This window comes from Squalius cephalus (assembly GCF_949319135.1).
Source record: "Squalius cephalus genome assembly, chromosome: 18".
Lineage (NCBI taxonomy): Eukaryota > Metazoa > Chordata > Actinopteri > Cypriniformes > Leuciscidae > Squalius > Squalius cephalus.
In genome coordinates, this window is record NC_137139.1 from 23,814,392 (window position 1) to 23,829,495 (window position 15,104).

At 39.7% G+C, this 15,104-nt stretch overlaps 1 protein-coding gene across 2 annotated transcripts in view; it reads left to right on the forward strand.

Moving 5' to 3' along the window:
- Window positions 1-10,497, forward strand: part of pex14 (peroxisomal biogenesis factor 14) — a 66,992-nt gene extending 56,495 nt beyond the window's left edge. For both annotated transcript variants that reach the window (XM_079849518.1, XM_079849519.1), the window contains 2 exons: window positions 7,183-7,274; window positions 8,411-10,497. In XM_079849518.1, coding sequence (XP_079705644.1) covers window positions 7,183-7,274; window positions 8,411-8,870 — 552 coding nt within the window. In that variant the 3' untranslated portion in view covers window positions 8,871-10,497. The remainder of the gene's footprint in view (window positions 1-7,182; window positions 7,275-8,410) is intronic.
- The last annotated feature ends 4,607 nt before the right edge of the window (window positions 10,498-15,104 follow it).

Below are 15,104 nucleotides of genomic sequence, written 5' to 3' on the forward strand. Positions count from 1 at the left end.
AGTTCTATCAAACTGCTTAATCGGCAGGATAGAAATCCATAAAATGCCTTTCATTGTCTGAAATAACTTTGCAACAAGAGAGCGCAGCTAACCCGTGTAAAGGAAGTATTAAAAAAATCTAAAACAGTTGCATTCCTCCCCAGTTTTGTGATTTCTCCCAGATATAATATGAATGATTGTAGACACTTGTTTTGTTGATCTGCTGTGTTTATATAAAGACGCCAGTGTGCATTTTCATTGCGGCGTTCAGTTTCATGGGCGCAGCCTCTATAAAACAAGGCCACTTCAAGTTTAAAACAACACGGGGCATTTTTCAGTGACATTGAGACTGATGCCTAACCCTGATGTGAATATTAGTTGTGACAGAGCTCATATGCCATTCAGAAGAGAAAAATGTGCATCAGCAGGACAAGCCATGTCATGGGAGCTCCATAAAGAACATGTACGGCCATCTCCAGACCGCTCAAGCAAGCCATCCAGGGACAGGAAGTGAACCCACGCTGCCACCCCCTCCTGATCTCTCCTCAATCTGTCATTTGCCTTCTGCTAATTTCATCTGGGCTGAGACCTCAATTAAACCCCCACCCATACTGCAACTAAAACTGGACCAGTAACATATTCTTTGAGCCACAACTTTGAGTTTGAGGAGTGTTTTTCTTTGTGTATTGTTGATAATCAGTGTTGGGTAAGTTACTCTAACAAAGTAATTAATTACTAATTACATCTTCAACAGTGTAATTAGATTGCTGTACTAATTACTTTCTCTAAAAAGTTTTGCGTTACTGATTACTAATTACTTTCTAAATCCCATATCAACCTTGAGCAGATCAGACTGGAAAGTGCGCTTTTAATTCTTTCAAATAAACAATAAATTGCATCAATTATTCTTGAACTGACCGAATTATTTAAAGGGAGAAGGTAATAACATACATTTTAACATTAGACATTACATTTTGAGGTTAAATACCCTATTGTGTTATATAGAATTGTTCTATAGTTTATTCTGTATTTAATGCAATTACATCAGAAGTAACTAATTAAATTACATTAAATTACAGAAAAATGAAGTACTACCCATACTTACATTTTTTTTAAGGGAAAAGTAATTAAATTACACTAATTAATTAATTAGTAATGCATTACACCCAACACTGTTGATAATAAATACATTTTATTTAATAAGCAATAAGCATGTCCCAGCCGAGTTCGTCAGTTATTGGGGTCCCCTGGAAACATTTCCGCTGTGGTCTGTGATATTTGCAGCGCGTTTCTGTATTTGGTCGTATTGTGAACTTTTGCAGCGCGCTTCTGTATTTGGTTGTGTTGTGAACTTTTGCAGCGCGCTTCTGTATTTGGTTGTGTTGTAAAGGTTTGCAGTGCATTTCTGTATTTGGTTGTGTTGTGAGTATTTGGAGCACACGTGCGTTCTAAAACTGATGAAGATAGGGTAACTAAACCCTAAAACAACTTTTTTTAGTTAATGATCTGTAAGACTGGGGCTTTATTAATGCTGTTCATTGATTCAAGTAATTTTGTTGACATTTGGGTTTAAAGTGTTTTAATTCTACAATATATGGTGTAAAATAGTCTGAGTGCTGCCCTCTTCAGGTTGAACGGTGGCTACTGCAGTTGAATTTTCCTATTGGAAGTTGTGGTATCCTCAGACGTCAGAGGGTACCAGCTTACCACGCCCTTGCCTATCGAGAGACGTGTCTCAGATGCACGCCCCCCCTCCGCTGGGCTCTGCTCACTTTTCCAGCATTTTTCAAATATTGCTAGTGGGTGGAGTCAGGCTCTGACCAGGGGTTTAGTTACCCTTTAATTTGCGTTTTTTGTATTTGCATGTGTTTTCTTCAGTTGCAGCGCATTGAGCTCTCTCGGCCACCGTAAAAAACAATTTCCAGGTGGAATTTAAGTCAGCTTAAAGGGTTACTTCAGGATTTAGCATTAAGCTTTGTATTAGTAGAAAACCTGTAGTATTTTCGAATTACCATGCTTTCCACCCTCATATCCCCCTGAGACAAGAGATTTATGTATTTTTTGTCTGGAAAAAATCCTCCGATGACGCAAAAATCGTCATTTTGCGTCATCGGAGGATTTTCTGGACAGAGGCTAAAGACTACAGCCAGTAGATGGCGTAGTTCCGCATGTTTTCAGCCCGCCCATAGAGGGTGGGATCTCACTCACAGAATGTACACAGTGTCACTGTCAGCCTCTTTCTTTGGAAGCTAAGCTAGCAGGCTCTTGTTCTGTGGAGAAAGCTGAATAGTAGGAGAAAGCTGAGTAAGTAACCATCCTCCTTTTCCCGGACTTGTCCGGCGGGCGAGATCGTTCAAAATGTCCGGGATTCAGCTTTTGCTTTCTGCGGTCGCCATTCATTGTTTACATGCACACCTTTCAATCTAACTGAATTCATTCCGATTGGTGAATGTGAATGTAGTGTTTACATGAACGCTAAACAAGTGATCGGTTGATGTGCGTTTTACCATTGCTAAGAAAAATTCCCGCTCCTCCGTGAGAGATGCGAGACACGGCGCGTCTCAGTAATGACGCCACCGCCCTCGCGCTGTTCTCCCGCGGCCGTCAGCCTCGTCCTGCTCGCCACAGTAAACATGATGAATGGCGACTGTAGAACGCAAAAGCCGAATCCCGGACATTTTGTACGATCTCTAAATCCCTCGCAAACTCATCACGTAGGCTAGCTTTGTTGTTTACAACTGCGCACTCTTACCGGTAGGCGTGGCCTCCTAAGGCAGCGAAGCAAGTGCATTCTGGGAGTTGTTGTCTTTCATCCACATAAGCCAAAAATACATTTTCTGGCTTTTCTCAGTCTAGAAAGCTCCAAATTCAAAAATTTCTTCATATTTCTTCTACTTAAATGACCTATTTTAAATACGCATTCATCTTCCCAGAGGTGAAGTATCCCTTTAAGGTCATTTAGCTGATGCATTTCAAAGCAAAAGACCACTATGCCACACCACCCACAGTAATAGACAACAGTAAACAAAAGAGAAGAACTCACAGAAAGATACAGAATTGTCATCTTTGTTGTTGGTCTATTGTGGCAGTGCTGATTTTGTCTTTATCACATGCTAATTTAATGCATTATGGTGTCATTATCTTTCAGAAGAATGCTCCTCATGATGACAAGGCCTTCAAATCCTTTCTGAAGACATGTGCTTATAATCTATAATGAATAGTCATCTGAGGAAAATCGCCTGCTGAAAACATTGCCAGAATGTGAAACTCTTAAGATACAGTTTGTATCTTGCGATACTGTGATAAATCATCTTGTAACAGGCTCCAAAAAGCGCTTTGGAATCGCAATCGAGGGCATGTTTTATGTCCACAGCTTGTTAAGCACATGGGTGTTTTACTGAAGCATCTGGATCCCGTAGGAAAGCATATGCAAACACATCTGGCCTGGCACAAATTGAAGTGAAAATATGAATCTCTCACCCTTCTGAAGTTTGCTAGAATTGCAGACTCACCACTACTCTCACATCCCCCTTCCCCAACCTCCTTCCGTCGCGCCCTTGAAGTTCGCCATCCATAAACTGACTTGCCCCCCCAAAAAAATCTTGGTTCACCTCAGATGTGCTTCTGCTAGTTCCAGAAAAAATGCCACAACATTGATCTATTGTTCAACACACTTCCAGTTATCATCTGCAACAGCAGTCTTAAGTCAAGTAGAAATGGCTGAAATTCTCTGTCAAATTCCAGATTGAATTAAAAAGCTTCATTTGTTATGAGTGCCTTGCTGGAAAGCAGCAGTGTGTATAAAGTATACTTCACATCAAAAAGCCCATTAAACAAATCATGAAGTCTACTTCATGCTGATCTTAAATTTTGTTTTGAGAAATGTTGTCTAAGGCCATATGGGAAATTGGGGAAATTATTTTCAGGTCCGGAGCATGAAATTAAGGACATGTGTTAAGCCTTTTGGCTGTGTATCGTTTTCAGTGTGCGGTTTCCTGAGTTGCCTTTTCGGGGTTCTTCACTCTGTGCAGAATGCGCCAAGCTTGGCAATTAAACTCTTTAATGCGTAAATGTGTATTTAACCCGAAACACATGGTGACTCCTGTTTCCTCAGCTGCTAAGTAAACAGTTTTTTTTTTAGATATTTTTTTAAAACCACACAAATGAAGTATGTTCTGTTTTGTGAGCACAGTCGGCCTTTTTCTTTGGATGAGTTAGTGCTCATACACGAGTTTATGCTCGTTTTCTTTTTCATCTCAGTAGATTAGCTACATACTTTGTGTTTAAATATCATTATGCACACCTGAAACTGTTATTCAAATGCTGATTGATAAAGTCCTTAACTGATAAAGTCAGTCAGTTAGTTTTATTGCATTGTCTTTGTACTGCTCAAAATACTTCACTTTAGTACTTTATCAGGTGCTAGAAATGACTTTACTTTTTTATTTTTAGTTTGTTTATTTTTATCGTATAATCCCTCCAAATGGAAATTGTTGTTTACTCACCCTTATATTTTTCCAAACCAGTATGACTGACTTTTTCTGCAGCTTTTTGTTTGAACTGTGCCTTTAAGAGCAGAATCTGTTTTTAACTTTTAATGGATTTGCGTCATTTTCTCAGCTAATTTTCTGCGCAATGGATTTAAATATGGTAAAATGTTCTAAACAGAACTTTAGAGTAGAAGTAGACTGATATATCGGTAATATTTGTCTATTTTGATATCGGCATCCACCATGTGTTTATTTCCCTGTTGTGTAATTTCCAAAATTTATTTTCAGGAGATTTTGTAAAACTCATTTGATTTGAATTGAATTGATCATTGAATTGCATTGTGGAGTAGAATGTGTATCTGTGGAGTAAAATTTAAGAGTTCTTACTTTTTAAGCTAAAGCACCTTGTTTTCCTTTGATAAAATGTAATATTAAATAACACTCAGAATGTTGCATCTCATGCTCCACATATATAAACCATTATCATCATGACTATTTAAGTTCAATTGCTGTGACGTTTGAATCCAATGATAGCTGTCTTTATTAGTGGCTGCTCGTGGAAGATTAGAAGCTCTTACATTTTTTTTCTTCTTCCACTGCGGAAGGCTCTGCCACTGGGAAAGTGAATAAACAGGCTCAAATAAATTGTACCAGTGTTTTCACCAGAAAACTCTCCCTTGGGATTTATTTTCGAGCTGATTCAGCCATAAATATACATGCATTACGTGGTGGAAATAGCATCAGAGAGGGAAGCAGTGAATTAATTTGCATTCAGACGTTTCTTAACTCGACTTAAGATATTATCCGTTGTTAATGTTCTGCAGACATTTGTTTAATGTATTCCTTGTCTAGCTGCTGCTGTGGTGTAAGTACGTGCATATACCTCTCTTGTACAGTACGCTCTACCTCCTTAAATAATTACCCAGACTGTGGTGAAGCTTTGTTCACACTTAAGAGGGTGACGGACCCCGCTCACACTGCACTGACCTCTCTGACTGGATGGCTGCTCACACAGTCAAAGACATGCAGAGAAAGGCCTTTAGCAGCAATTAAACGGTCATCACTAAATGTGTGTGCGTGTGTGTTCGGCTCTTGAAATGAAGAATTGCAACCGCGGAAGTTTAAACACCGCCGGCTGAGAGGTGCTTTGTAGCCTCTGTTAAAATATTATTTAGATTTTATGTCCGAGAAGTGTAAGCTAAGCCTCCGAAGCAATTAATTTTTTTTTCCCCGTAACAAAGGTAAAATGAGCAAGAGGTACATTCCAGCCATATTATACCAGATGCCGTGGGGAGTGTGGGATTAAGATGGCCATAATGAGGTGAGGCCTGTAATAAGAGTGTCTTCACCAGGCCTAATGCGCGCGGCTCGGATCAGATGTGGCCTCTTCGAAAATGCCACACTTATCTGAGGGCTTTAGGAGCAGAAAGGAGACAAAACCGCCATCCCTCGCTGTAAATGAGTCTGATCCTTTTCAGATGTGATTCAATTAATTTACTTTAGATTTAATTACATGTGGAAGAGTCCGAGTTATCCCTCTCCTCTCGATAGGGAGTCTCTGCTTTCTAACTAGCCGCCCCCGGTGACTCCGACGTTCTTAATTACACTTTTATTTTCCTTTTCCCCCCAGTCCTTTTTTCCACTTCCTCTTCTTGCTTTCCTTCACCCCTCCCCCCTCGGCGGGCAGAAGAACTGGAATGGGATTATGGGGTAGATTGTTTGCTTGTGGACGGTTCAAGGAGTCAGTGGCTCCATGTAGCCGTACAGCAACGGGGTTTGCTTGAGAGCCTGGGTTAATCTGTCAGAACGTTTGGAGAATTGAAATAGAAATGTACAGGTGCTAAAAACTCCCTTTTTTCTCTCTATCTCTCTTGAAGTGGGTTTCCTTTCATAAATCGACATTACTAACCACCTGTCTATTTGGAGAAAAAAAAATGATGGATGGATTTTTTGGGGGGATTTTTTTCCCTTGAATTCATTTGCTATTCAAATGTTTGCTGGCCACTTCAATTGGCCATCACTCCGTTCAGCAATTCATCCCATGGCAAGCAGTTAGTGATAAGGCTTCTTTTAATAAAAACCTCTCTGACTTGATGAATACTTCCATTGTTGTGCCAGAGACCTCTTATCAAACACCTCTGTCCTGCTCAAATCAGCAGTCTGCAATATGTAAAAATATGTAAAAATGGCATGATTAATTCCCTTAGCCTTTTTCTGAAAGATCCTGACCTTACAGGTGGAGAAGATACAGTTGTTGGGACTCGTCAGTATAGTTGTGGTTTGATATCATGACTTTGAGGACATTCATTGTCTCATATTGACAGTTTGAATGCATCAGATTATTTTGTTCATTGAGTGACTCTGACAAATCAAATTAGAAAAAGTCACAGTTCAACAGATCACTGACATTTGTGAAATTTTTGCACATGCTGCATACTAATATAACAGGTTTTAAAAAAAAAGATTTTTTAACATTCTAGGGCAGATCTTCACCTTTAAAGAGAGTAGAGGGTTAACATTAAACCATTTGTGAAGGTAATATTTTTAACCCTGGGTTAAGTAGCATTTTTTAAAAAATGACCAGGATCATGTAAGTGGGCTAAGAATGATCCTTGGTTTCAAGTCTAGAAAGCCCATAGGAGTAAATAATAAGTGTTTGTTGATAACAAAAATGATGATGATCATAATTTGTTGTGTAATTTGGTCTCTTCAGGCCTCATCTGCCACCAACCGCATGCTGGAGTCTCAGAGCATCAGTGAACTCAAGGCTGAGATTGTGTCTCTTAAGGGTCTTCTTCTCAGCAGGTAACTGTTTTCAATCATTAATCAGCTATAACAATAGACAGTAGACAATAACAATAGACCTTAGTCATAATAGACGCCATATTTAATTTGACAGGGGCCATAATGAGACTGAGGGACTTTAATTCAAAATGTTGTGTATGTGGATGTCAATCCTAAATCTGATGCACTTTCAAAACTGTCTCCACAAAATATTAGATGGAACTTGGACCTATTTTCAAGTAAATTAAATGTGACATCTACTCTTAAGGTCTGCCATCCAAAAGCCATTTATCTGCCATTACAAATATCTTTACAGAGTGCTCAAAACAGACTGAAAGAAGCCTCTAGTAGATCTTCCAACATGCAAGTTTTGTATTATCACTATATAAATGAGGGGAGAGCGTTGTTTCTTACTCAGGGCAGCTGATATTTGTATTCCTTGGGACGTTTCGGCAGATAAATGTGTCTGAGATGGTTTGATCTGTATGTGTCATATCGTTCTCTTCACCGGGGCATGTAGCTGGAACCGGCTCATTACTGGTTAATGAGGCCTGATGCATCCAACAGGTTCCCTCAATGCCCCAAGATGGATCTTCCCTCACTTTCATTAATGTTTACTTGATTATGTATGTATCATGCAAATTAAGATCCAAGTAATCTCATACATCTGAAATTCACACAGATAAAAGCTTTCATTTTGTCTGTTGTTTCACTCTCATTAAACATTTTAAGCTGTAATTACCTTTTTCTTCCAGTGTCTGAATGTTTTATCTGGTTGTCCTCCTCAAGATGTGAGATCTTCGCTGTAAATACAAACCAAGCACACCATCTGCTCAACTTGTTGCCTCATTTTCAAACAAAACCACCCTGACAGTACATATCTGAAGTCGCTTTTGAATTTATTTTACTTTTGTTGTGAAGACACGCTTTGTTTTGAATCAGATGCCAGGTGTGGCGTGCATATGGACATAATCTCTCATGTACTACCATACTGACAAATTTGCTTGTGTTTCCAAAGCACAATAGCTGGACTCACTTGTGCATATTTTAGTCGGAAACAAGCCTGAGGCACAATCTGCACTCTGTTGTGAGAGTTTTCAGCAAACAGTTCAAAGAAAACGCTTGTAATTTTCTATTCACGTCCTCTTTCTTCTCAGGAGACAGTTCCCTGCTTCACCTTCCGTTCCCAAAATCCCATCCTGGCAAATCCCTCTCAAACCAGCGTCACTGTCCAACCCTCCCTCAGTCAACCACACCAACAGCAGCAGTGACATCTCGCCTGTCAGCAACGAATCGGCCAACTCCTCCCCAGTCAAAGAGGGCAACAGCTCCCTGGCCACCCCGTCCGGCTCGCACTGCCTGAACGGAGACGTGGGCCTGGGCGCGATTCTCCCTCTGGACCTGAAAGACCAGGTCCGTATGGAAGTGCAGGGGGAGGAGGAAAAGAAAGAGGATGAGGACGAAGAAGACGAGGATGACGACGTGATCCATGCGGAGGAGGAAGACCCCCTGAGCGTGCAGACCGAGGACAGGAGAGGAGGCGACGGACAGATAAACGAACAGGTGGAGAAACTGCGGCGTCCAGAGGGGGCGAGTAACGAGAGCGAGGTTGATTAGAGAGTAACCCCCAACCAGACTTCATCCGTCCAATCACCTTTTCCCAGGTTTCCTGAGAGTTAATTTAAGTCCAGATATCACACCCTCGTTGCTGTAATATGGCTACCGTGAGCATCATTTAACACTGTATGAGAGCGGCAGTTGAGGTGGATTATGTTCCTTTCACTGCAGTTCTTTACCCTTTTGACTTTTCAACATGCAAACTTTCAACGTGCAAACCTGACTGTCGGCACAAACCTTCTGCATGCCTGAACAAGCACAGCGACAGACATTTTTGGATAGACAACGAGAGAATTATGACTTTTCTTTTGCAGCCAGTCAGTCCATACATTTCCCCTAAATGCTAGCTACTCATTTTAATAGAGACTGTCATGCTCCAAAAAAGCCTGTTTGTTCCATAGCCCTTCAAGCCAATACAAACGTGAACAATTGCAGTGTAGGGACTACAGCAACCAATTAGAGGTACCAAAGAATCAGAAAGTTGGCTTTCTTGTGATCTGAGGCCGTTGGATTTGTTTCTATGTCATTGCGTTGTGTTTAGTTCAGCAGTAAAGACTAGTTCAGCAACACTGTTGGATCCGCTTATTCTTTATAGACCTTGTACTCTGTCGTAGTGAAATAACTCTCCTTCAAACGTTTGAGATTGTGTAGTACACAGGGCAGCAGCAGTCTATGTAACAACGATGCCTTGTATTTTGTGATCAGAGTGCTGGCGGATTTGAGATTTCTGTGGAAGAAAGAAAGAGAGGGAGGGATAACATGTTTGAGAACACAGAAAATGAGGCGAAAGAGAAATGTGTTTGTCTCGGTCGTATATCTCCAGTCTCCAGCAGGGTAGCTGATTTGGTTTATGAAGTATGTTAATAATCAAATGATCGACAAATAACAGATGTATTAGTTCATGCGGCTTGAAATGTCAAGGAGGCTAAAATCGGAAATCTAATACTGAAAGCCTGTTATATTGTATTATATTACATGACAAACCCTCCAGTCCAAATTATATAGGCCTCCTGCAGTGAATAATCTTAACATGAAACGGTGCTGGGGTTTTGTAATTAAACTGTGTAAAACAATGGATGCTTCAGCTGAGGTGCTGACAGTTGTGCTTTTCTCTTTGGGGGCTTTTCTCTCAGAAAGTCATGAGAGGATAAAAAAAAAAAAAAGACTGAAAAAAAAAAAATTCCCCTGTGATGCAAATGGAGAGTAACGTATGAATATTTAACTAATGAAATTACTCACTCACCAGCTGATGAGAAACAAAGCCAGAGAGATCCTGGAGTGAGAACAAGAGCCTCAGATCCATTGTGACATTTTCACTTTTAACAAATGACCTTCAGAGTAACCGGATTACAGCGCAGCCAGGTGAATTGTGGGTCTGTGGCGGCACTATGCGAAGGCACAATGAAAGAGCTCAACCTGTCTGGCCATGTGTGTATGTTTTCTTACTTCCTAGACTAGGGTTGACTTAACACTAACCCACACAAGAATAGCATATATTCATAAGATACAATGTCAAGAGAAACCCGCTATGTTCGTTTGATATGCAGTGACTTTTTTTTTTTCTTTTAAAAATTGGGCGTTGATTTGAAAAGCTAAAAATCCAAATGTTAAGTGGACGTTAGAGGAATAGTTCAGTCAAAAAAACTAAAAAATACAAATACATCTGTCATTTACTCACGTCATTTCAAACCTTGATGCTGTTTTTTTTTTTCTTTTTCTGTGGAATGCTAAAGGATACACTGCTGTTTTGCATACAACCACAGTTCAATTTTGTAATTTAACAGACGTAGTGGTCTGTTAAACTCCAAAAATGACCATGAAAAACCCCATTAAAGTGGTCTATATATTCTGAAGTTGATCTGAGTCAGTGAGTTGAACTTGAGAAACCAGATCAGTCTGATTCATGAATGGTTTTCAAATGGTCTTTATTAAACGGTTGATCCGGCACGCTAAACAGTTCATTCACAAACTGGACTGATCAGGGTCTTGTGTTCAACTGAACATGGCCAGAGCGGTTTTTGCATCAGTCAGATTCGTGAACGAATCATTCAGTTCTGCATCTTATATTGGAGGTGGTCACTATACATGAACTTAACACTAGAAAAACGTACATGAAGACTCTTCAAAATATAACATTTTTGTTCCACTGAAGAAAGGCTGTTTGGAATGGCATGAGAATGAAAATAAATGTTATGTTTTGGGTGAACTATTCTTTTAATGGAATCCGAGAAGTCCATTTGATCTAGAAGGTTAATTGTATTGGATTGGTGTCAGAAGTGGCATTGCAAAGTTACAGATAGTTAGCTATTTAAGTGAGAGGAAGGAAGACCATCAGCTTCAGAATGAGACAGAGCTTTAGTGTGAGTGTGTGAGTGTGTATGTACCAGTTTTGCTTAACCACATTCAGGAGTTCCTGCAACTGGCAGGTTGTTTTTGGTAGTGTGGCAGCAGAGGCCTTCAAACAACATAGTTTGCTAATTTTAGCTAATCATTGTAAAGCCTCTGTGAGGGCTACTGAATTAATCATGATATAAGCCACAGATTCAGTGCCTATATCTCTTTTAAGATGACATTCTCATCTCCAACTGTGTTTTTACGATTGTTTCGTTAGGAATCTTACTCATGCTGCTCAGTTTCAGCAATTCAGATTAGGGATTTAAGCATTTGTTTGTGTGTGTGTGTGTGTGTGTGTGTGTGTGTGTGGGATCGGTTTTATAAGTAAGCTTAATTCAAAGGTCTGTAACAGTTTGTCTGAAATGCACAGCGTTGCTGTATGTTGATGTTGTTGTTGACACCCTGTTGGTATTTGTCATAGAGAAATTCTGGTATGAAAAGACGAATGTACATAATTGTAATAAATTTGATTTAACACAAATATCTTTGTTTCTACTGTTGATTTTTTTATTTAATTAGGAATAAATGTAACAATGTAACTTTGGTATCATGGTTTCATTGTGACAAAAAAGACAACATAAAAGTGATTACTGTAAATATAAGAAAGGCGAAATATTAATTATTGTAAGTGATTCATATATAATACATTTGTTTGTTTGTTGGCTTTTTGCCTGTGTTGGAACAGGTGCCTTCCTGATCTAACATTGGCAAAAAGCCCATAAAAAATTAAATTATTTACATATTTTATATATAATTTGCATAAGTAATGAGATGTTCAGCAACCTAAAAGAAAATGTGGAGAAAGTCTGTGCAGTATTAACTAAGGACTTCATCTCACTCTAAATTTCACATTATTTCAGCATTCTTTATGCCGTTTTCAGTGGACTCTATTAAGTTAATTTCAGTCAATAAACCTTTATCTTAAAGCAGCACTGTTTAAAAAAAAAATGTAAAAAAGGGCCCTATTCCACTGTAGTAAGCAATACAAATATTCCAGTGCATTATCAAGTTTATGAATTTAATTTGTCTGTCAAGGTCTAAATGATCAATAGCCTTGCACATATTGATGTGGTGTATAAACTTCTCAAAGGTTCGATACCGCATCCCTTTGTAATCCATTAACCTCTCCCCGGAGTTCAGGCCAGGCTCAGATTTATAGGGGCTGCTGTAATAAATGCACTTGTACGTCATTTAGTGTCTTATGGGACAAGCAGTGCATTCCTGCCTAGAAAGCCTCCTCCATCCCAATCTCCAACTCTTTAGAGTGGTAGGTGAGACTCATTTTGCCACAACATGACTATTAGTAACAGGGTAAGATGTTAGAAAGCTGGAGTAGGGAACACAGGGAGGCCGGTGTCTGTATATCTTTCCATGATGATGGGAAGAAAGGGGTTTATATAGATGTTGAAGGTGTCTGCCCTGCTATTGCAGAGACTCAGGAGCTTCAACCTCATCATTCGGCTTTACTAAACGGAGTGCGCTCAATAGGCTGGTGCTGTATTGATGTGTGCTGAACTCCATTGTTCTCCTGAACTGAGCACTCAGCAGGTTAGAGGGCTGAGTGTCTCCTTGGATCAATGCAAGGGTTGTTAGCCCTTCCTGCCCCAGGAGGTTCACTGCACACAGCCTGCGCTCACAGCCCAGGGTGCTTATGGAGGAATTGCAATAGGGACCACAAGTACCAATCTGGATTGTCTTTTGCCATCTGTAGCTTAAAGAGCCATTTGAAAAAAACTCTACAATTTCAACACCACTTCAATGACTTTTAATTTAAATGTTCTGGTGTGTACTTAAATTTAGAAATAAAAATAAATTATCCTTTTTTATATATATAAAGATATATATGATTAAAAATATATTATTTGTTAACATTTGTAAATAATAAATTCTTTGCTTAAAAATATACTATATAAAACATTTAAATTGTTTAAATATGCAGTCATAGTCAGAATTATTGGCACCTTTGGTAAATATGAACAAAGAAGTCTGAAAAAAATTGCATTGCTCATCGTTTTGATCTTTTTTTTTTTAAAGCACAAAAATATAACCTTTCTTTGAAGTAAGGGGGGGGGGGGGTCTCTTTATAGAAATAACTACAAACATTATACTGACTATAAGTAACTTTGCAACTACATGTCAACTTATTCTAACCTTAACCCTACCAGTCTACTAATACTAATAAAACTCTAATGAGAGTTAGTAGACATGTAGGTGCAACGTTACTTATAGTCAACAGAATGTGTTAAAGGGACGATCAAAGTGAAACCCAGTTTTCTATAGGGTTCATGTCAGGGGACTGGGGTGCTAGGACATTTCGTGCTCAGTGACGTATTTTTGTGTTGATTTTAATGTTTGTTTTGGACCAGTGTCCTGATGGAAGATCCAACCACAGCCCATTATAAGATTTCTAGCAGAGGCTGTCAGGTTTTGATTTTTGATTATTTGTTGGTATTTGATAGAATCTATGATGCAAAAAATAGGCCCACAGATCCAGCAGTATATTTAACTGTGGGCATGGGGTACTTTTTTATCCCAAACCCATCTGGTGGGTTTGCTGCCAAAAAGCTATATATATATATACAGTGAGGAAAATAAGTATTTGAACACCCTGCTATTTTGCAAGTTCTCCCACTTAGAAATCATGGAGGGGTCTGAAATTGTCATCGTAGGTGCATGTCCACTGTGAGAGACATAATCTAAAAAAAAAAAATCCAGAAATCACAATGTATGATTTTTTAACAATTTATTTGTATGATACAGCTGCAAATAAGTATTTGAACACTTGAGAAAATCAATGTTAATATTTGGTACAGTAGCCTTTGTTTGCAATTACAGAGGTCAAACGTTTCCTGTAGTTTTTCACCAGGTTTGCACACACTGCAGGAGGGATTTTGGCCCACTCCTCCACACAGATCTTCTCTAGATCAGTCAGGTTTCTGTCGCTGAGAAACACGGAGTTTGAGCTCCCTCCAAAGATTCTCTATTGGGTTTAGGTCTGGAGACTGGCTAGGCCACGCCAGAACCTTGATATGCTTCTTACAGAGCCACTCCTTGGTTATCCTGGCTGTGTGATTCGGTTCATTGTCATGTTGGAAGACCCAGCCTCGACCCATCTTCAATGCTCTAACTGAGGGAAGGAGGTTGTTCCCCAAAATCTCGCAATACATGGCCCCGGTCATCCTCTCCTTAATACAGTGCAGTCGCCCTGTCCCATGTGCAGAAAAACACCCCCAAAGCATGATGCTACCACCCCCATGCTTCACAGTAGGGATGGTGTTCTTGGGATGGTACTCATCATTCTTCTTCCTCCAAACACGTTTAGTGGAATTATGACCAAAAAGTTCTATTTTGGTCTCATCTGACCACATGACTTTCTCCCATGACTCCTCTGGATCATCCAAATGGTCATTGGCAAACTTAAGATGGGCCTTGACATGTGCTGGTTTAAGCAGGGGAACCTTCCGTGCCATGCATGGTTTCAAACCATGACGTCTTAGTGTATTACCAACAGTAACCTTGGAAACGGTGGTCCCAGCTCTTTTCAGGTCATTGACCAGCTCCTCCCGTGTAGTTCTGGGCTGATTTCTCACCTTTCTTAGGATCATTGAGACCCCACGAGGTGAGATCTTGCATGGAGCCCCAGTCCGAGGGAGACTGACAGTCATGTTTAGCTTCTTACATTTTCTAATGATTGCTCCAACAGTGGACCTTTTTTCACCAAGCTGCTTGGCAATTTCCCCGTAGCCCTTTCCAGCCTTGTGGAGGTGTACAATTTTGTCTCTAGTGTCTATGGACAGCTCTTTGGTCTTGGCCATGTTAGTAGTTGGATTCTTACTGATT